The following is a 21208-nucleotide window of genomic DNA, read 5'->3' as shown; positions in this document are numbered from 1 at the left end:
TTGTTTTCAACACTAGAATTTTTTATGGTTCTTTATAGAACTAATTAAATTATAAGCCTTCCAATTTGATTAGAATTGGATCGGCAAGCCTGTTTTTAAGGTTTAATTCTAAGAGCCACCGGCAAAATAATTTTGTAACAATTTCCCATTTTGCTCTTATCTTCATTAATTGTGCTTTCATATTGAATTTACTAATCAATAATCTAAATGGCCAGAATTCAACTGACTGTAATCAGAATGGAAAATGAGAATAAAAATAAATCGTTTATTTTAGCTGTAAGAATTTGAATCGAATGAGTTATATTGTCATTGACATATTTACTTTATTTTGAAATCAGAATGAGTTATTACAAGTTACTAAATTTATTTAGGGAAATGTGTTACCTATTATAAATATAAAGATTTTTTTATTATTTCAATAAATTATTAAATTAATAAGAATCCTCCATTAATATTACCTTGATCGATTTTTTATCTTTAATTTCGTGTGTCCAACATTAATTTAAAATCTCACAACGATGTGAGTTCAAGATTTTCTTTTGGATTATAGTGTCATTTAATCTGCATAGTGTTTAGGACTATTAGACTTCTCTTCCCAAAAGTTTAATTAAATGATTTTATTTTTTCTTCTGCTATCTAGATACATCAACACTTGTGTATTGATGTATTCTTTAGATACATTTTTCCTTCTACACTTGTATAATCTCTAGAACTTAGTGGATTGTTAAGCAAGCTGCGCAAGTGCGCAAGTGGCATGGAATGCTCTAAACTAAGGAAGCCTCCCTATTTTAACACACCACACACCAAGCACAAGCAACTCAAGTATACTGGTAACACTCTCTTATATTCTCTCTTTCGAGTTATGAAATACTCTTTGGCTACATTTCTCTATCTTCTCTCTAGCTTTCTCCTAAGCATCTTTAGTTAGCTAGCTTAAGAAGTTTGATAGGTTTACTTAGCAACTTTTGTGCTATAAGTTATCTAAATATCGCACGGATTATTGCGCAAAGTAATCATCATGTGACAATACGAAGCACTAGGGATGGAAACTTTTGATGACTTGACTCAAATAAAGCCAGTTCTTTGTAAATGGAGAAATTACGTATATACAAGTTACAGTTGTTCAAATTTTAATCTATCATTGTTGGATCTGTAATCCAAAGTTGAGTTTATATGTGAATAATTATGTGTTGTAAATTGTTATATAGGTTAAGCCCAATTAAAACTAATCTATTAAGGTTTTCAATAATATGGGCTTTAATATATCTGATAGGGTATGAGCCTTTAATGTATAGAGACTTAAGGGTAATTTTTATTTTTATAATAGTCTCAAATAGGAATACCAAAAAACAATAAGAAAAATTGTCAATATAAGTGGTCATGGTCCCCAAGTCACACGGAATTTTCTATTCTTTCTGACATCCTATCATCATAAAAAGAGCATAGAAAAAATTAAAGAATTCTCTAAGAGAATGTGTTTATCTAAAAGATTAACTACACTATTGTAGAGAGCAATTAAGTATTATGGATTCAGGTACGCTTCTATATATTTTGTTATTGATTCTTGGTGATACAACATGAATGTTTCTAGATCATGAAAGATGGTTTTCACTAAAGGATTTCTTGTTCTAACAATAATGGAACTCAACTACATTAAAGCTTATTAGATAGAATAAGTTTAGAATTTTTATAATTACAATTGAAATGTATCTTATAAGAGTGCAGATCATAATTATGAAACTCTACTACAAGTGTACATGTCTTAGGTAAAATCATAAACTAAATTGCCTAGTGTGACGACACCGAGTGTGATAACTCAAGCAATGGGAGTGTTGCCTCCGGTTGTAAAGTTATAGTGTATCAAAGAACTTTCAACTCCTTGATCGTGAATTTATGCATCCAATAATACCAATCTTTATTAGGTCAGAAACAAGATAACAAGGAAAAACAAACTTCAATGCAATATATTTTATTGTAGTACATTGAAATTCTTTGTTTTAGTTTATTCCTCATATATTAGAATTATTCAAATTAGAGATACCTAACCTTATTAAAGTTGGAGAGAAACTAAAAGATAAAAAGGTATAAACACTAATGCAGTCTGTTCTATCTTAGAGTATATTAAAATTTGTGTTTTTTAATCTTTCAAGTTATTTCTAATTTTAATATGATAAAAAATCCTTGATTTGAAACTTTTATATATAGAGAGAGAGAGAGCAAAACATTTCCTCGTTGTAAAACTACAGATATATATAATTCATATCTTGTCATTTTCTTACGATTGATAATTAGCTTTTCTTATTCAATACGAGAGACAATGACAAATATGGGTTGAAAAACTTGAGATCATGCAACTTAATTAATTAATTACTTGTGGATTTGCTATATTAATTACAATGTGGAGTGACTAGAACTAGTCACCTTTTTTTTATATAAAATAAAAAAAGAAATTCCACGCTCTTCTCCAGAGATATTCATGGAACAGTCCATTCTCAAATCACATAAGAATGGATTTTATTATGAGACTTATTAAATTTCATATTTTTTAAATATTAAATTTGATAGGTCGGTCCCATTTTAAGATTAAATACAAATGAACCGTCCTGCAAAAAATTTTCTCACTGATCACGAGTTGATTTACTTTTGTCATTTGCGACTGCTGGGTCCTTTGATGCCCTGGACAAACCACCCGTTTCCCATCCACTTAACATAGAATTACTCCTTGTCAGTTGTCACTCATTAATAAATAAATAAAATAAAATAAAAGTCCTTATCACCTTTTTCCTTTTTAACTCCACAAAGCCCTCACAATGCTAGTGAGGACAGCGGTTCTAGCCCCTATAAAAGTATTGTGGGGGCTAAATGTTCTTTATATCCTTCTCCTTTGTGAAATATAAGTGGAGTATGAATATTTTTTTTTGTGAGGGGTTATTTATATTGGGCATGTACTTCATAGAATTCATTGTAATAATGTAAGTCACAATCATGTATATCTGATTGTAAATATCAGTGTAATATCTCTGCTACAATAAGCAGTTGTTGTAAATATCTGTGTAATGCAGTAATCTGATGATTAATCAGTCTCAAAAAAAAAAAACTCCACGCCTCATCACAAGTTGATTTTTTTTTTTTGTCCGCCTAAGTTACATTTAATTTTATTGAGCCCCCTATAATCTATATTATTTATAATTTATTCGTAAGTATTATACAATTTCCTGAATTATAAAATTTCGTTTAATTTCATACACTTAATTTTATTTTATTGAAACCCTAAAGTATGAATTCACCCCCTATAATTTTAAATTTTCAAAATGACCTCCATTTAATTAATAACTATTATTTTATTATAATCATAAATATAATTATATTCTTTAAATATATTATTATTTTTATTATTAATAACAAGAATAAAAAGTATTATAATTAATTAATCTATTAACAATAATTAAAAAAATTTGTTAAATTGTTAATACTAATAATAATTAACGATAATTATTATTATTAATTAATTTTTGAATAATAATAACAATAACAATAATTAAAATATAAAATAATAATTGTGATAAAAATTAATTAATAATTTTATAGCAATGTTACAATTTAACTCATTATGATTTTCATTCTAAGACAAAATAAACAAATAAATAGTAATACAACTCATTCTAGTTACGATCTCTACAGTTCAAGTAAATAAATTATTCTGATTTTAATTCCTTATTTTAATTTAGCTATTCTGATTGTAATTCATTATGTTTTCAACTAAATTTGATTTCTACCATTTATGTATTTGCTTTGTCTTAGAATTAAAATCCGAATGAGTTAAATTATAACCAATTGCTATAAAATCATTCATTAATTTTTATCATAATTATTATTTTATATTTTAATTATTTTTATTGTTATTATTAGTAAAAAAATTAATTATTAATAATAATTATCATTAATTATTATTATTATTATTATTAACAATTTAACGAAAATTTATTATTAATTATTGTTAATAGATTAATTAATTATAACACTTTTTATTCTTGTTATTAATAATAACAATAATAATCTATTTAAAAAATATAATTATATTTATGATTATAATAGAATAATAGTTATAATTATAATTCATTTGATAATAATTATATTTTTTAATTAAATGGAGGTTATTTTATAAATTTAAAATTATAGGAGGCGAATTCAAACTCTAAGATTTTAATAAAATAAAATTAAGTATAAGGGGTAAAATGAAATTTTATAATTTAAAAATTTTATAATACTTACGAATAAATTATAAATAACATAGAGTATGGGGGGCTCGATGAATTTTTACATGCCGGCCGTAAGTTACATTGAATGTAACTTAGGCGAACCCTTTGCTTTGTCATCTGTGATTGTAGGATCTGTGTCTTCTCCTGGTTTGACGCCTTGACAAACCACTAGTTCCTCATTTAATTACGACCTCTTTATATATATATATATATATATATATATTAACACACATAGAGAGAGGGCCTTTTTTAGTGAAAATATTTTCATTTTATTAAATAAAAATATCAGTAAAATATAAAAAATATAGATTTTAATAGATTTAAAATTATATTTTCTTGTTTATTAGTTATTGAAATCTATTTTTTATTTTTTTATTGATACATCACTTTAATAAAGTAAAGATACCCTCATTAAAGAATTATTATTATTATTATATGAGTATGTATGTCATTCTCTAACAAAGACATTCTCATTTTGTTAAAATAAGTATGTCACTAAAATAAAATAAAATAAAACACGTATTTTAAAACATCTAAATATTTTTTTTATCTATTAGTGTATTAAAATTTATATTTTTTTAATTTTTTACTGACATCCCCACTTTAACAAAATAAATATATCATCATTAGAAAATGATATATATATATATATATATATATATAGATAGATAGATATATGTGCGTGTGTAAAATTAATTAAAGGCCCAATTAATCCATGCAATGTATATAAACTGTCACAATTTAACTTTTTTTATTGAATCAATTCACTAGTTCCTTATTTCGGATTAGATTCCTCTCTTAATATGAGATCTTTTGAACTTTTAAAAATCTTCATATAATAATAATGTATGGAAAATAGTGTCATATAGTAATAATATATAAACAATTAAATTATTTATTAATTGTCTGTCAACATGTGAATTTTAGATCAAGAGAGGATGTGGTTGAAAAAAATTTATTTGGGACATATACAATAATATCATTGAGCAGGTCTCACGTGTTTTTGGATTATTCGTGCAAATATAATTTGGCATCATTCACCAACCATTCAATCGAGACCAATTAATTTTAACTAAATATATTATTCTTTTGCAATAGTAATAATAAATTAATTATTACTTGAAAATATTTCCTCCTTGTATTTCTTCAGTTTAGAAATAATAAATAAATTAATTAAGAACTCCCTCAAAACCAAAAGGAGGGATATGATATATTAACAAATTAAAAAAAAAATTTAGAAAAAAAGAATTAGGTGTGTGCAGGCGCAGCGCGGTAGTAGTGGTGATGGAAATGCACATAGAAACGTAATTGAAGAGGAAAAGAAAAATAAAATGAATAACAGAGTTCAAATGAAATAATAGCATGCAAGGGGAAGCAAGCAAGCAAGGGGTAGGAGCAGTACAGTAAGAATTTAACTACTACGAACAGAAATTATATGAAGCGCTGAAGCTGAATCAATCAATAGTAAAAGTAATAATCTTGATCTGTCCAGCAAGTATAAGTAGACAATGCACATAGATCAGTCAGCCACAGGGGTAAGTGCGGGCGCCGCAATGCTCAGGAATATGCTTGTTGGAGTTTTGACGGGGGAGGCAGCTCGGATCCGTATAAGGGATGGTTCGCCCGCATTCGTAAGCTGGTCTATCCCCGTTCCCAGTAGTCCCAGTGGCGGGATCTGCTGGGTTACCAAGTATTCTGCTGCTGCTTCTGTCCACTGGCATTATTGATAACAACTCCAAGTTGTAGTTGTTATTTTCCTCCATACAATAATTACCCTGCTGCTGCTCTTGGATCATGGACCCATTATTATTATTATTATTATTATTGTTATTAATGCAGCCGGAAGAAGAAGTACTGGTTGAACTAGAAGAAGCAGCAGCTCTAGTAGCACTATTTGTGCTGAAGAAGAAGAATAGTATCGACACTAGCAGGGATAATTGACATGGTTCAATCCTGAACCTGAGGCTGCTCCTGCTCACTCCCATTTTTTTCACTTTGTTTCTCATCGCTTTTCTCACTCAATAACAATAATAACACCTCTGGCTCTGAGCCCCCCCTCTCTCTTAAATATGCGCGTGTGTCGGTGTACTTCAAATGAAGATATTTATCTGATAGGATAGGCCACTTCACCTCCACTCATAGCTAAATATGTAAAAATATTAGTTCATGTTGTTGAATGAATGCACTATCACGTCTACCTACGACTACGACTACGACTAATATGACGACTAATGTGATCGTATGCATCACAAGATTTAGATGACTTGGTCGTGCTTTGCCGTGACTAGTATCATCTATAAGATACAACACGACACAAAAAAGCAATACATACATCAGACATACATGATACAAACATACAGCACAAGTCCCTTATTTATTTATTTCACTCAACACATCATCACGTGGTTACTTTCCGACCATTCAATTATCATATTAACTCACAACTAAATACATTAGTTTCTGTCATATATTGTTTGTTTGCTGCAATACGATATAAATTTATGTATGCTTCGGCATATATAGAATGATTAGAATCTCTACCCTGCTGTCTGTTGAGAATATGAAAGACCTAATGCTTATCACAAGAAATGCATCCACGGCAGTATAAATTTATGAAATAACAATTCTGCTGTCAAAATTTCAATTTTTCTTTTTTTTAAATCATGAGTATGATTCTTCTTCGGCAATCAGCCCCTCCCCCGCAACCCCCACCATATTACAAATGTCTGGCCTTCACCATCTCTTCTAGTCTAAAGATAACAGAGGACCGGACCTCCTTTCAGACAATGTGGTGACAAAATAAAATTTTTAAAAAACAACTCATCTAGCTAGCGAATTATTAACCCCTGCACTGCCTGTGAGTGTGAGCCATCTTCAGTTATCTTGTTAGTAGCTTGAATGGTGCTGATTACATTTGCAACATTAGCCTGGCAACAAGTTCAAAAACTTAAATTAAGAAAATGCGAAAACACAACATACTACTTTATATATATGCACAATAGTGGCAAAAATTGCAGCACTGATAATGGGATGGAAGGAATTCTTACCCTCCAAGTTGAGAGCTTTGTTCTAAGAGTTTGCCACTGATGTTGCCCAAATACGCGCTCAGTGCAACGTCTGCAAATCAAAACAACAATAGTCATTATCCTAATTCATGCAGCAAGTACTGCAATAACAAATTATCCAGAGAAAACAAAAGGACGGGAGGGGGGCTCTGCAGTATTTGATGAGTATATATATATATATGAGAGAGAGAGAAGTGGGGACAAACAACAGCGCAGTTTACCTCACAATTACAACTTGGTTCATCTGGTCCATTTTGCAGTCCATTAACTTGGCAGTTCTTGCCTTAACAACCCATTTTTCCACCTCATCATTATTGATCTGCTAAGAAACTTGTAGAACATTAACAACAAATAAACCATACCATAGATCCAGAAGAAGAAAGGTGAGAAAGTATACCTGAAGTGTATCCTTGATTAAGCCATACGGAATTTGGCCAGATTCATTAGAGCCAAGATCCACCAATGACATCAACCTCATCTTTGCTATGCAGTCTTCGTGAACTAGGCCTACACCATTGCAAGAAAAAGAATTAAAGATTATTGAAATCTGAAGACAGATTAGCCAATGAAACAGCCAATAAAAGGGAAAGGACCAGTTCAAGAAAACATTACCATAGCTTTTCAGTAAAGCAGAATTCCCTGCTTGAAATTCCAAGTATCCATCCAGCCTCTGAGTTAGGAAGATCTTCAGAAGCTGATATACCGACGCATATTTCGCGTCCTTTTCCAATTGACCTATAGCAGGCATATCTAATAGATCACACTGCAAGAACAAAAAACAAATTAATGTTAAGAGCAAGGAATTTTCTGAGCTAAACATAACAAACAAAAATTGACAACATTGCAGATGTAACTACATTTAAAAAAATATATACAATAATAGAAAATAGAGAAATTCAAAGAATAACAACCAAAAAATAGGGAATATCCATTATCCAGAACACAAAGAAATAGAAGAACGAATTGGATTCCAACTACATTAAAGTCGGTAGATATCATTTGAGTTCACTTAGATCTTTAGATACCTGAAACATGTCAGGTGACTTCACAAATTCAATAATCGTGCGCACAGCTTCCTCCTTGGCTTCATCCATGGTGTGAGCATCTTCACCAGAGAAAGTTGCCAAATACTTAGTCAGGAATTTGAAAGAATCCTTGGATGAGCTGAAATAACAAAAGAATTCATGCCAGAATTATAATTCAAAACTCAACAACATAACCAAATAAACACATAAAGACAAAAGCAAGTTCAATTTAAAAAGAGATTAACTCTCTGTTTATACCTTCTACTTTCTTTGAGAACATTAGCAATGCCAAGAAAAAGTGCTCTTTTATCCTTGATATCAATATTCCACTCCTTCAAGAAGCTATCTATCTTTTTGAAAGAAGGTATTATATGTTCAGTCACTTTTCCATTAACTGCCAAATTAAGGGCTTTCATGTATACAAAGAACCGGCTGTAGGGATTCTCTAGCAAATTATAGAGATTGAACAAGCTGTTGAAAAGAAATGGAAAAACATTAAAGAAAGCTTTCAAAGTTTTACAAGTTCAAATTGCAATTATCACACCACATTACATCTTCAAGCGCATTGCAGGCTTGTCATTTGACTGTTGAATGATTTTCCCAGATATAAGTTTTGTCATCTCATGCACTTCATCAAGGCTTTCAGGCTTTGTGACAAGATTGCAGATAACGGTGAAGATACACTCAAGATCTGGGAGAAAGCAACAGGAAATATGTATTTACATAAAATAAGACAAGGGCACAGACTTATAAAAAGAAATAAGAATAATAGGTTGCACAACTGAAAAGGAAATCATACGAAGTCCAAATTGGCCATTTCTACTTGTGACATTACTATATTATATCAAGATAGATTTTATCAGTGAAAGGTTTCTATGACTACAAATGATAGCTAATGAACCCAACCAGATATAAACAGGACGATACAATTTAAACTACCTTGCAAATCGTATGAAGAATTCAACAACGGGATTATAATAGCATAAAAAACCAAAAGCTACTGCACATCCATATAACACAAAGTTTGTTTACCAAATGTAATAGGCAGTAAACAACAGTTAAGTATTAGAGCAATGTAGTTTAGGAAGACACAACATCCTGTCAACACCAGCTCTATATAGACTCACAATTGCAAGGGACGTATTTAACACAGAAAACAAAACAGTACCTTTATCAGATACTTTTGAGAACATCAAGTCAGCCGAAGTGAGCATCAGAGAAGCCAAATCCATCCATCTCCCCATGACCATGCTTTCTTGTGCTTCCAAACAAAGCCTATTAACTTGTTCTTCTGCAGCCTGAGATACCACAAACACAGGATTCACTCAACAAAATCCAAATTAAACCACATAGAAAATTCCGCACAAATATCAGACTATCCTTATTCCTGTTTATAATGAAAGATTAGTTTCTTATATCAATTCACCAACATGCACATTATCTGAAAATAAACCCAAAATTTAACCACACGGCTGGTTCTACAGGCTCAAATTTCTCCAAAACTCTGTATCTGTCCACATTTTTGTTTCAAACCGATGAAAGTTTTATATTTATGACAAAATTGCTCTACTCGTTCACATACCATGTCACGACAGAACATTAGAAAGGGAAACTTAAACAATCATTGCATAAACCCAAAAAAAAAAAAAAATAGAAACTCAATCAAGTCAATCAAACCGACGCAGTGTCCAATACCCAGTTACAGATTCAATATAACATCCCCAACTTCAAGTTCCCAGATCTCTAATAAGCAGTAAAACATACACATACACAGCCACCAATTACCAACAGCCGCAAAAAAGGGGAAAAAACTATTTTTTAAGCTATTCTGCTAAAACGAAGAATTAGAAAACTAGAGGAAGACGTGTAAAAGATTGAGGACGTGGGAATGTAAGGATTAAAGCGTACCTCAGGACCGGCATCGGCCCAGGCGAGCTCGGATGTGAAGCGGACGACAGCAAGAGCGGGATCTTCTTCGGAGGTGGGAAAAACTGTTGTCATTGCGAGTTTTTTGTTGCTGCTCTCTGAACGTCGAATTTGGATCGACGGCGTTTCTGCTGCTGGCAGCCGAGCAGAGATATTAACAGCTTAAATAAGAATGACTGAAAAACCCTAATTGCCTTCTTTTTTTTTTTTTGCCCAGTTCAAGGAGGCGAATGAGTTTCGCGTTGGTGTCGTTTTATCCCACGTTATAGACCCCAGCTATTAGGCTATTACACCGTCTATAAATTTGTCCTTTTTATCTTTTTCTGTTATTCTTGCATCAATACATCTTAAGAAGTGCGGGATTTCCCTAAGTATACGAGAGCGCTTGAGACATTTGTTCGGAATATTATGATCGTTAAGAATAATTATTAAGCTAATAATATAAACTTGGGAAATTTACAAAACAAGCCAAAAAAAGAAGGCATTTTTCAACTTTAACCCCTCAAATTTTTTTCTTTAAACATTAGCCAAATCACCACATTTTGGACGAAATTACCCTCCTCATTCTCACGTTTCCCTCAAGCAAATTCCTTCCCCTCTCACCAAAATCTCATCACCGGAAGTTCTATAGATTGTCGGCGGCAGCGTACATCGGCAGCGGAGGAAGTTGTTGGCACTTGAAAGAAGCTAAATCACGTTGAAAATCTTCGGAGATCTCCAAAATCAAAGAAAAAAATTGAAAACCCTAGGTGAGTTGTTATTGCCGTTTTTCTTGTTGTTGTTGTTGTTGTTGTTGTTTGGGATGTTGTTGTTGTTTGGGTTGTTATTGTTGTTTGGGATGTTGTTGTTGTTGGTGGTGTTTTAATGGCGGTGGTGGGTGAGATGCATGTGGGAAAGGGAAGATAAGAGAAAGGGGGGAAGCCAACTCGCGCTGCGTCGCACGCGAGATGCGCGCGGCGTGCGCACCTCGCGCGCGCGAGATGGGCGTGCAGCGCGCATCTCGCGTGCGACAGGCGCATGTCGCGCGCGCGAGGTGCGAACGCCGCGCGCGACATGCGCATGTCGCACGCAAGATGGGCGCGACACGCGCACCTCGCGCGCGCGAGATGGGCATGTCGCACGCGAGATGCGCGCGGCACGCCCATCTCGCGCGCGCGAGGTGCGCACGCCGCGCGCATCTCGTGTGCGACAGGCGCTGCGTCGCGCGCGAGGTGCGAACGTTGCGCCCATCTCGCGCGCGAGGGCGCGGCCTCGCGCGAGCGAGTGGCGCTAGGCTCTCGCGAGGGACGCCAAGCGCGCCCGAGTTGCGTGCAGGCAACCAGCTCGCGCGCTTGGCTTCCCTCGCGCGAGCCTGTCGCACCAAGAGGCAGGGCGCAGTGCTGCCTTAATTTTTTTTTCTTTTGTTCATAATTTTTTAATGTGTGATACTTTTAACTTGTACCAGATAAATGGGCAAATCAAAATTAGCATTGCATAACCCACCCGGACCGATTAAAGAACCGGGAATGATGAAGATACCTTATGTTGATCACTTCCCTGGGCGTATCACGAGTATGTGCAAATTAGATGTCGTTGTTAATGCCATCCGGGAAAAATTAACAAGGCAACATATTTGCGTAAATTCAAACCTCTTCAGGTCGTCTTCCCTCAATGGCTTCAAGATGTTGGATTCTACAACCTTCGATCTGAGCTGTAGAGTGCCGACCCTTGGAAAGTAAGAATCGTTAAGGATGTGCCCCAACAATCACCTGGAAGTGGTGATTGCGGTGTATTTATGTTGATGTTTACAATGTATTTGATGTTCGGGCTAAAACTTGATTTTGATAGTAGCCACGGGCATTACTTCAGGAAGAAAATTGTTGTAGATATATTCACAGGCGATATTGTCTTGTAAGTCGTTGTATTGTATTAAGACTTGATGTATGGATGTAGATTGTTTTTCTAATAGATATAAACTTTTGATATATTCATATATTTAGCTATAAGTAATTATTGATCAACTTTAGTACTCATTATGCAAATGAACATAACATAATATACCTCATTACATATAATTGTAATATAAATTATAATAAGAGTTCATAATCCATAATTAGTTACAACGACACAGTCAGTTTGGATTTGACACAATGGGATTTTTACATCTCTTGCGATTATGACCTGGTTGGTTGCATCGACCACATCTCACAGTTCTTCGGTTAACATCCTCACCGATAGAAGGAATTCTTAACTCTGGACGACGACCAGGTGGTGGTGCTTCGATCGGTGGGTTAACTCTGATTTCCTGGATTTCTTCTGGAATGTCCCAATCTGTCATGTCCCCAACCGGTTCTACTGGTTCTGCATATGCCATGACCAATGAATCTTTAGAGTAATAATCAGAGCAAAGACTTATGTAATCCACACGGACGATCAGACAAGCAGCAATTGCATGCGCACAAACAAGCTGATCGAGTTGGAATACTCTACAGGAGCAAGTTCTTTCATGAATGTCAACTATCCCTTCCTTCATACCACCACCCAAAACATGAAATCGATGCTGAGACACTGGCCGAACGGTCATTCTTTCGGCCAAAATTCTCCTTTCGCCGACTATCTCATCTGCCCACGTCGTTAGACGAGTGCTCACCGATTCAGCGACAATTTTCCTATCATAAAACCATTGCTGTAATATTTTTCTAAAGTGATCAACAAGATGAGTAACAGGAAATTTTCGCGGTTCCCTCATTAAAGAATTCACGCTTTCTGCAATGTTGGTGGTAAGTATGTTGTATCTCCTACCTTCAAATTCGGACCTTGCCCAATTACACGTGCCCACATTATTCTCTAAGTAATCAGCCGCGGCCGAGTGGAGCATCCACAACCCTTCAAGTTGTCTTTTAAATTCTTCGTGTCCATATGCCTTTGCTGCATTAATAAAAACTGGCTCGAATTGATCCCAAATAGCTTTGGACATCCTGAATTTAGACTTAATGTTGCCTTTGACATGGTAAAAACAAACTCCATGACTAGCAGTGTGAAATGCTTTTAAAACGGCTCGCTTGATGGCAGTGCATCGATCAGAGATAAATACTAACTCTGGCCTATCGCCAATCACTCCGTGTAACTTCGTCATAAACCATTCCCAAGCATCATTGTTTTCTGAATCCATGACCCCAATAGCTAACGGATACAGTTGATTATTACCACCCAAACATGTTGCTACAAACATGCTTCCACGATATAGCCCCTTCAAATGAGTGCCATCTACAGCGATCACATGTCTTATGTACTGTGTGAAGCCCTTAATGGAAGATCCAAGCGCAACAAAGTAGTATAAGAAATTATCATCTCCATCCCGCTGGAGGTGTGTCACTGTGCCCTCATTCGCTTTGGTCAAAACGTGAGAGTATTTGGGAAGTAAGTTGTATGACTCTGCAGGGTTCCCTCGTACTATTTTAAGACCGACTTCTTTAGCCCGATATGCTTGCTGATATGTTAACTGGACCCCGTATTCTTGCTGCATGTCTGTTCTAATGTCATTCGGCGTGTATATCCGTTTATCCTGAATAAATTTATCCGCAATAAGATGGCCAACAACCCGACTCCTAACTTGGCGGAGGCCACTAGGCAAAACCTCATTAGAGCACGTATGAACATTGTCAACTCTTCTCACTACCCAAGGAACATTATGCTCATCCGAACCTCTTGTTGCGCGAAGACGCCAATTACATGATTCCGAAGAACAATGAGCCTCAAAGCGTGTCGTTGTGGACCGTGCAATCTTGAAATCAAACTTTTCCCGCAAGGCCACTTTGCGCAATTCCAGTATTAACTCATTCTTCTCAACGAACAACTTTCCCACACCAATGTCGGCAGAATTACAGCTTCTAACTAAGTCTGGAGCAACCAAGTTTGAAGGCAAAACTGGAGCAAGACTCACCAGGGGATCAACTGTTGTCCTCCTCCTCGAACGGGCCATCGGAGGAATAGGTCGATTCTCTCTATTATTAACAGGAATATCATATTGATGCTCATCCTCATTATTGATAGGAATATCGGAATGACCAGTGTCCCTATCATCAACTTCAGTATTGGAGTTCATGCCTTGCACATTATCAGCTTCTGTGTTGTTGGTGTTATAACCAGGATCATCATAACTGCGGAACTCATTATTTTGAAATGGAGAGTAATGTTGCCCTAACGATGTCCCTAATGGTAACACATTATCTTCAACATCCGCTATCGTAATGTCATTATCATCAATAGTGTCATTGTTTTCGTTGACTGGTGAGTAATGTTGTTGGAACGACATTTGTTGTGGTAACACCTCTTCCTCAATATCAGGGACAGACTCGTTTGCTCTAAACGAACTTTCACTTTCCACAAGTGGCTCAGGATTTTCGGCCGGAACTCGAGGATGTGTAGTGACAAATATAGGGATGCATCCATAATTGACCACATCAGAGGCCATGTGCAGCACAACATTAACCATTTCATCATTAAATATATCCATAGGTAGTGAACATGCACGATACATTGTGTTACTAGATCTCAAAGTTGTCTTCATCGACAAACTATATTCAATAGGATTTATCTGTAAAACTTCATACACCTTTGCCATAAATTGCTCAAACGTACAATCTTTCCGAACTAAAAATGCTGTATTCTTCGCATTCACATACTCCGTACGGCCATCTGCTAATGTCTCCCACCAACCGTCATAACATAATTGAAGTACAACGGAATCCATTAAACCTAAAAAAAAAAACAAAAGAGATAAGATTTCACGCTACAAAACTTAGTAAAAATGAATATGCAGTACATTTATGTGGATGATATGAAGTATACATTTTTTGATTTACTTCATCTCATCGTAAGCTTCGAAATGATATATTATACGCCTAAAACGGACACATGTAGCCCAAGTTATTACTTTCGGAAAATAACTTAAATTTAGTGAGACAGGCAGTGGGACAGGTGCCTGTCTCACATAAAACCAGCAAATTTATGTGAGACAGGCGCCTGTCCCACTTGCCTGTCTCACATAAAACCAGTGGTAACAAGTGAGACAGGCGCCTGTCCCACTTGCCTGTCTCACATAAAACCAGTGGTAACAAGTGAGACAGGCGCCTGTCTCACACGCCTATCTCACTTGCCTGTCGCACATATTTTGGTGAGACAGGCAAGTGAGACAGGTGCCTGTCTCACATAAAACCAGTAGATTTATGTGAGACAGGTGCCTATCTCACTTGTTCTGGGCTTCTGTTTTACTCGATTTTTCAGGGGTTTCAATGATTGATTTTCATTTCTCAACTCAAACTAACTACTTTAACAAGTCACATTGTTTTGTTAATGAAAAATAACAACATTTGCAATAAAAACTCACATCAATTTCGAACTCAAATGATAAAATCAATAGATTAAAAGTTTAGGTTATGGTAAGAGTATAAACTAACCTTAAGAAGCTCTCCAATTGATAATTATATCTTCAATTATGTAATACTTGTTTGATGAAATTTGCTAATTTATTGAGAGTAATGGAGTTTGTTGAGTGATGAAATTTGTTAAGTTGAAAAGGAAAAAGTGGTGGAAGTGCTGGAATTGATAAGGGAAAGTGGCATGCCTTTGTAAATTTGATGAAAATGATGAGGGTAATGTAGTCCAAAAATAGGGTGTTTGGCTAGTTATGATAGAAAAAAGTTTGAGGGGTTAAAGTTGAAAAATGCCTAATTTTTTTGGCTATTTTTGTAAATTTCCCTATAAACTTAGGGCAAACCTTAACTTTTAAGTTATAATTTTTGAGTATAAGTTAACAGGGCTAAGAATATTTTTAAGAGAAATTGTCTCTCAGTTCGAAAAATCCTTAATTTTTAAGCTATAACTTTTGAGTGTAAGTTACTAGGGCCAAGAATATTAAGAGAAATTGTTTCTCTTTAATCATCTCAAATATATCAAGCAAGTGGTCGCTATCAGTTTCTAATAATATCACATAACTACTTTAAATGTTAGTTTTATATCAACTAGCCGCTTTTCTGTTAGCTACATTAACTATCATCAAATAAGTTAAGATAAAAGATTATTTTACCAGTAAACTTTGAAAAATATTATTTTACCTTCTTCAATGAATTTAGGTATAAAATAGTTCCTTATATTAGATTCTTTAATCATAGTTCATGTGGTTAACAAAAAAGGGGTTGGTTGATATAAAATAAAAACTTTAAGGTGGTTTTGAAATTTTATTAAAAAGTCATAGTAATTACTTATACTTTTAATATTCTTGAGGCAATTGCAAAATAATTTTCCTATTTTTAATAAATAAAAAGTTATAAGTTTTTTGGAGATATATATAAACAATAATAATCTTAAATATTAATGTAGCATTTTTTTTTCAAAAATTTGAATCGGTCTAACATTTTCCGAAGCTTGAATGGATCCAAATAAAAATATCTGAATAACATATTTATTTTTTTTAAAAAATATCCAAGCATAAGTGACATCTTATTTATTTTTATAAATAAAAAAGCATCTTAAACATGATTATTTAACATTTATGTTCTTATAAATCAAAACAAAAAGTGATTAGGTTTTATAGAGTATTTTTAGAATATAATATTTATTTCTCATTTAGAGTTTTTCCCAATTCAAATAAAAGTCACAAAAGTTTACTTTTTCCATTCATATATAAATGTTTGATAATCACACATAAGTTACAAAAAATAAATACGGAATTTTAAAAAAAGATTTGAAATTAACAAAATTTCACACTTGAAACATTTAACGAAGAAGCCCTAAGTTGTCATGGTGAATAATGTTTTACTGTTTTTGTGGATTTAAAAAGGAAAGGTAATGTTTTTGCATTTATTGTTTACTTGCATATTTAATAAGGGGAGTGGAAATCTCACTCGTGTGTTTCACTCATTTTTTGAATGAGGAGCGGGATTCCCACTCTCATAAGAGGAGTGAGAGTGGGAATCATCACCCTCTTCTTCCTTTTTTATCTTTCTTTTATTAAATAATAATTATTATATTATTAAAATAAAATAATAATATATTTATTTAAAAATAATAATATTAAACTTATTTAAATATAATATTATTATATTTTGTTGAAAATAATAATTTACATTAATTATGAGTTTAAATTACTTAAAAATAGTACTATTAAATTCATAGAGAATTAATAATATTACTTATTTAATATTAATAATTAGTAATAATAAATAGTTTATTATAAGAAAATATTAATTTTATACTATACTATTTATAATAATGTTTCATCTATATTGCTCTTATCAATAATTTTTAATTTACATAATTAAAATTAAAATTAATAAAAAAATTGATTTACATAACTAAGAATATTAATCATTATTATTAACTTATATAATTAAAATTAATAATAAATAAATAGTTTATTTTATAATTATATTTTTTTACTCTGTAATTAAAAACTATGATTCTTTAAATAAGGATAAAACCGTAATTTAAATCAATTTACTCTCAATTCAAGACAAAGTAAATACACAAATAAGATTATGATTTCTATTACATACTCTCATTTTAGTGTAAGTAAACAATTTACTCTCAATCTCAATCCATACTCCTAATCTTAGCATTCTAACTACTCAAAGATTTCTACCAAATTCAAAAAGTAAATGCTATAATGGTGGTTTTAGTTATTGCTACAAAAGATCTAATTACTTAGGGTCCGTTTGAGATTGCTTTTGAGAAGCTTAAAAGTGATTTTAAAAATCTAAAAACTAATTTTAGTGTTTGATAAAAGAAAATCAAAATCACTTTTGTCAAAATCAGTCATTCCTACAGCTGATTTTGAAAAGTAAGGAATGAGTATATTTTAGATTATGATTTTGAGAATTAATTTTATCCTTTAATACAATTCCATAAATATCCTTAAAATTATTACCTAAACCCAAAATTATCCTTATTCAAATTGGAAACAAAATCAATGTTTTAACAAAATTTTATTATAATTCATGAATATAAATTTATTAATATCAATTTGTTGGTCGAATTATTATTAAATTTGTTTCACTATATTATAAATTTAATTATCAATTGTTTTAAGATTTAAAAAAATATATTATAAATTTTTTTTTTAGTAAAAAATTTTATAATACACAATTAAAAATATTATATGTACATGATTTCATATATATAAGTAAATTTTATCCTACATTATGTATATTTTAGTCATTTGTTTTCTCTCAGCAGTTTAACAATAAAATTTATCAAATGTCTATAACTGCTTTCAAAACTCACAGTAATTCTGAAAATAAAATTTACCAAACACTTAATTGATTTTTTTCACAGCTGATTATTTTTACAGCACAGCTAACAACAATTATTTTAAAAGTTACAGTATTCCCAAACTGGCTCTTAGAAGAAATTAGCAATGATCCTAACATACGTATGTAGTAGTAGCATTATTAATTATTCTTTGAATAAGTTTACAATAAGAGAACGTATTGTTGCATTTACTAATTAATGAAATGAAATCCATGGCGAATGGTTCTTATAATATATTCAAATATATTATTAATTTATTATATATACGGATCATCAGTTGCCACTTCCACCAAAGAGGTAACCCAGGGAAGATCCACCGCCTGGGGCAGCATGAACTTTGGTTGATGGCCGATTCTGCATCGACATACGTACAGAGAATGAATAAAGTATGATAAATAAATATTGCAAAGGACACATGATCATTTGGCGTATATATATCTGCAGGGAGAGAGTAATTAATATGACGGGTGGGTATGTTATACATCATGTGTATTGAATATGAATTTTTGCATTATGGCAGAGATTTTGAAAGATAATTAGATATGAAGGATAATGTTTACTGCGTACGCACCGTGATAAAGTTGCCACAGTTCTGGCCATCTGCCCGATAGTAGTTGTTTGTACGATTTCCTGGAATGCCTGCTGGAATCTGCAGCTTATCAACTGTGGCTGTGGATGCGGGCTTCTGATGGTGATAATCAGAAGGAGAAGGAGAAGAAGAAACAATATTAGGGGCAGAAGCTTGCAATTTTTGGCTCTGTTGAGCACTGATGGATGTGCTAGTACTAGTCTCTGTGTCTCCACTCCCACCCCCAAATAGGTATCCCAAAGAACTCTGTCCACCACCGGCGCTCACTCCACGTCGACCCATTCTCGATCTTATTTTGATTTCTGGCTACCTATATATATACAATCCCTCTAATTAAATATGCTCTGCGCTCCACTGCACTACCGCATGCACATAATATAATATATATTATGCATATATAATGAAACAATTGAATGCCTTCACATTATACTGACATTGGAAAATTCAGGCAGCTAATTAGTTAATTAGATTTTAATTGGTTCTAGCTCAGACACGCATGAACCTGCAGGATTAATGCCAATTCTGAAGGCCGGCCGAGTCACACAAAGATTTTGCTTCCATGGATGAACAAATTGAAATGGCCGATGATCTAATTATATATTTAGCCAAATAAAATAAGATGACAACAATTAATGCATGCATGCGCCTACCTTATTGATTTGTTATATATATATATATATATATTCACACGCGCACACACACACATTTGTTCAAAAAAATAACAACTGATCTTTTTTTTCTTTTCTTTTAAATTTAAAAACTGCATCACTGTACCTAATTAATTACAATGCAAAAGAATCAAAACAAGAATCGCAACCTCTACTCCGTGACAATGTTTTCTATATACATATTTATTTACCCTCGTAATTAATTATATACAAGAAATCTACATCTATAAAGTTTCAAATGTATCCATCTAGCTTCTTCCTCAACAAGAACAAATTCACAAACGGTTACGTACAGGATTAATGCAGAAGGTAATTCATTAAAATTAATCTATTATTGTAAACCCTTCTGTATGCATGCATAAAACAAAACAAGAAAATATTCTCTCAGGCAAATTAGCGAAAATAAGCATTCGACATGAAATTAATCTGAGCCAAATTAATGAAAAATGCATGTTGTAAAATTTCCTTGAATGGGGTTGCTTACCTTTTCTTTGATGAGCCTAGTTAAATTTGGAGCAAAGTTCTAAAAAGAAAATGACAAATTGTACATGTTGTGCTTATTGTGACAAAGCAAATAAGGGCATAATAATGTCAATGTATATTGGAGGAATACGAGGAGGAGAAAGGGCAATTAATAAAAATTAATTTAAAAAAAAGAAAGAAAGAAAGGAAGCGGAATTAGTTTGCTTGAGATTGAAATTTGACGCGGTCAATGTCTGAGCTTGGTTGGGAGTTAGCGGTCGGCAGTTGATGTCACGTGTTGTTTTGTTGGGGAAGTTTGTGATCATCCTTCATCCATCTGTTGCACCAGCCGCCCAGGCCCGGGTCAAAAATATTCTACATACTACACAGATGATAATTATAGGAACAAATATATAATACTCTACTATATGTGTAGAGTATTTATGTCTTTTTTTTTTTTTTGTGAAACATCAATTTTACACACAAAGCAACAACACTACTGTAAGCATAAAGCTTACAGTCTTTATGCTTGTGTTAGGATTTATGTAAACGTCCCGACTGTAAGAACCTCCACACCTACATTCTTTAATTTGCTTCTACACACAAAAGGAGCTCAAAAGCCAAGCATAACATTAAATTCATTTTGAACCGGGGGTTTAGTTTTGAGCTTAGCTAGATTAAGTCTTAGTTTTTGTATAGCCGAAAACCTAATCTTGAACTAACTAGAGAGTAATATTTATAAATCCTACTAATACAAAAGCATTACAGAATTCCCTTGTTTTTCTGCTGTAAAAAGTAAAATGCCGGTCACAAGAAATAAATAAATTGTAAAATAATAACAAGCTAGTTTACATCCTGCAAGTGAATTAATGTCTCAATCAATGATATTTCCTTTGACATGCTACTTCTTATGCATTCTAGAATT

General features: G+C 33.1%; 3 protein-coding genes and 1 long non-coding RNA gene across 4 annotated transcripts; 1 reads left to right on the top strand and 3 right to left on the bottom strand.

The window, feature by feature from the left end:
* Nucleotides 1–6835: 6835 nt before the first annotated feature.
* Nucleotides 6836–10657, bottom strand: LOC102613977 (uncharacterized). The gene is made up of 10 exons (XM_006482713.1): nt 10258–10657; nt 9518–9647; nt 8902–9040; nt 8608–8820; nt 8350–8488; nt 7937–8087; nt 7722–7831; nt 7546–7643; nt 7307–7376; nt 6836–7186 (listed from the first exon to the last, which is right to left on the bottom strand). The coding sequence occupies exons 1-10, from the start codon at nt 10348–10350 to the stop codon at nt 7088–7090; spliced, it is 1242 nt and encodes a 413-aa protein (XP_006482776.1). The 5' UTR covers nt 10351–10657; the 3' UTR covers nt 6836–7087.
* A 130-nt stretch (nt 10658–10787) lies between these two features.
* On the top strand, nt 10788–12222 carry LOC127903044 (uncharacterized). The gene is made up of 2 exons (XR_008055798.1): nt 10788–11024; nt 11720–12222. It is a non-coding gene; the product is annotated as an uncharacterized LOC127903044 (long non-coding RNA).
* A 163-nt stretch (nt 12223–12385) lies between these two features.
* LOC127903139 (uncharacterized) lies at nt 12386–15850 on the bottom strand. The gene is made up of 3 exons (XM_052443818.1): nt 15714–15850; nt 13016–15012; nt 12386–12940 (listed from the first exon to the last, which is right to left on the bottom strand). The coding sequence occupies exons 2-3, from the start codon at nt 15005–15007 to the stop codon at nt 12386–12388; spliced, it is 2547 nt and encodes an 848-aa protein (XP_052299778.1). The 5' UTR covers nt 15008–15012; nt 15714–15850.
* A 2841-nt stretch (nt 15851–18691) lies between these two features.
* Nucleotides 18692–21181, bottom strand: LOC102618541 (protein SPIRAL1-like 3). The gene is made up of 2 exons (XM_006482727.4): nt 19136–21181; nt 18692–18918 (listed from the first exon to the last, which is right to left on the bottom strand). The coding sequence occupies exons 1-2, from the start codon at nt 19433–19435 to the stop codon at nt 18838–18840; spliced, it is 381 nt and encodes a 126-aa protein (XP_006482790.1). The 5' UTR covers nt 19436–21181; the 3' UTR covers nt 18692–18837.
* Nucleotides 21182–21208: the final 27 nt, after the last annotated feature.

Source organism: Citrus sinensis, chromosome 6 (assembly GCF_022201045.2).
Source record: "Citrus sinensis cultivar Valencia sweet orange chromosome 6, DVS_A1.0, whole genome shotgun sequence".
NCBI lineage: Eukaryota > Viridiplantae > Streptophyta > Magnoliopsida > Sapindales > Rutaceae > Citrus > Citrus sinensis.
The sequence above is the reverse complement of the archived record's forward strand: the minus strand, read 5'-3'. Positions and strand labels throughout refer to the sequence as shown.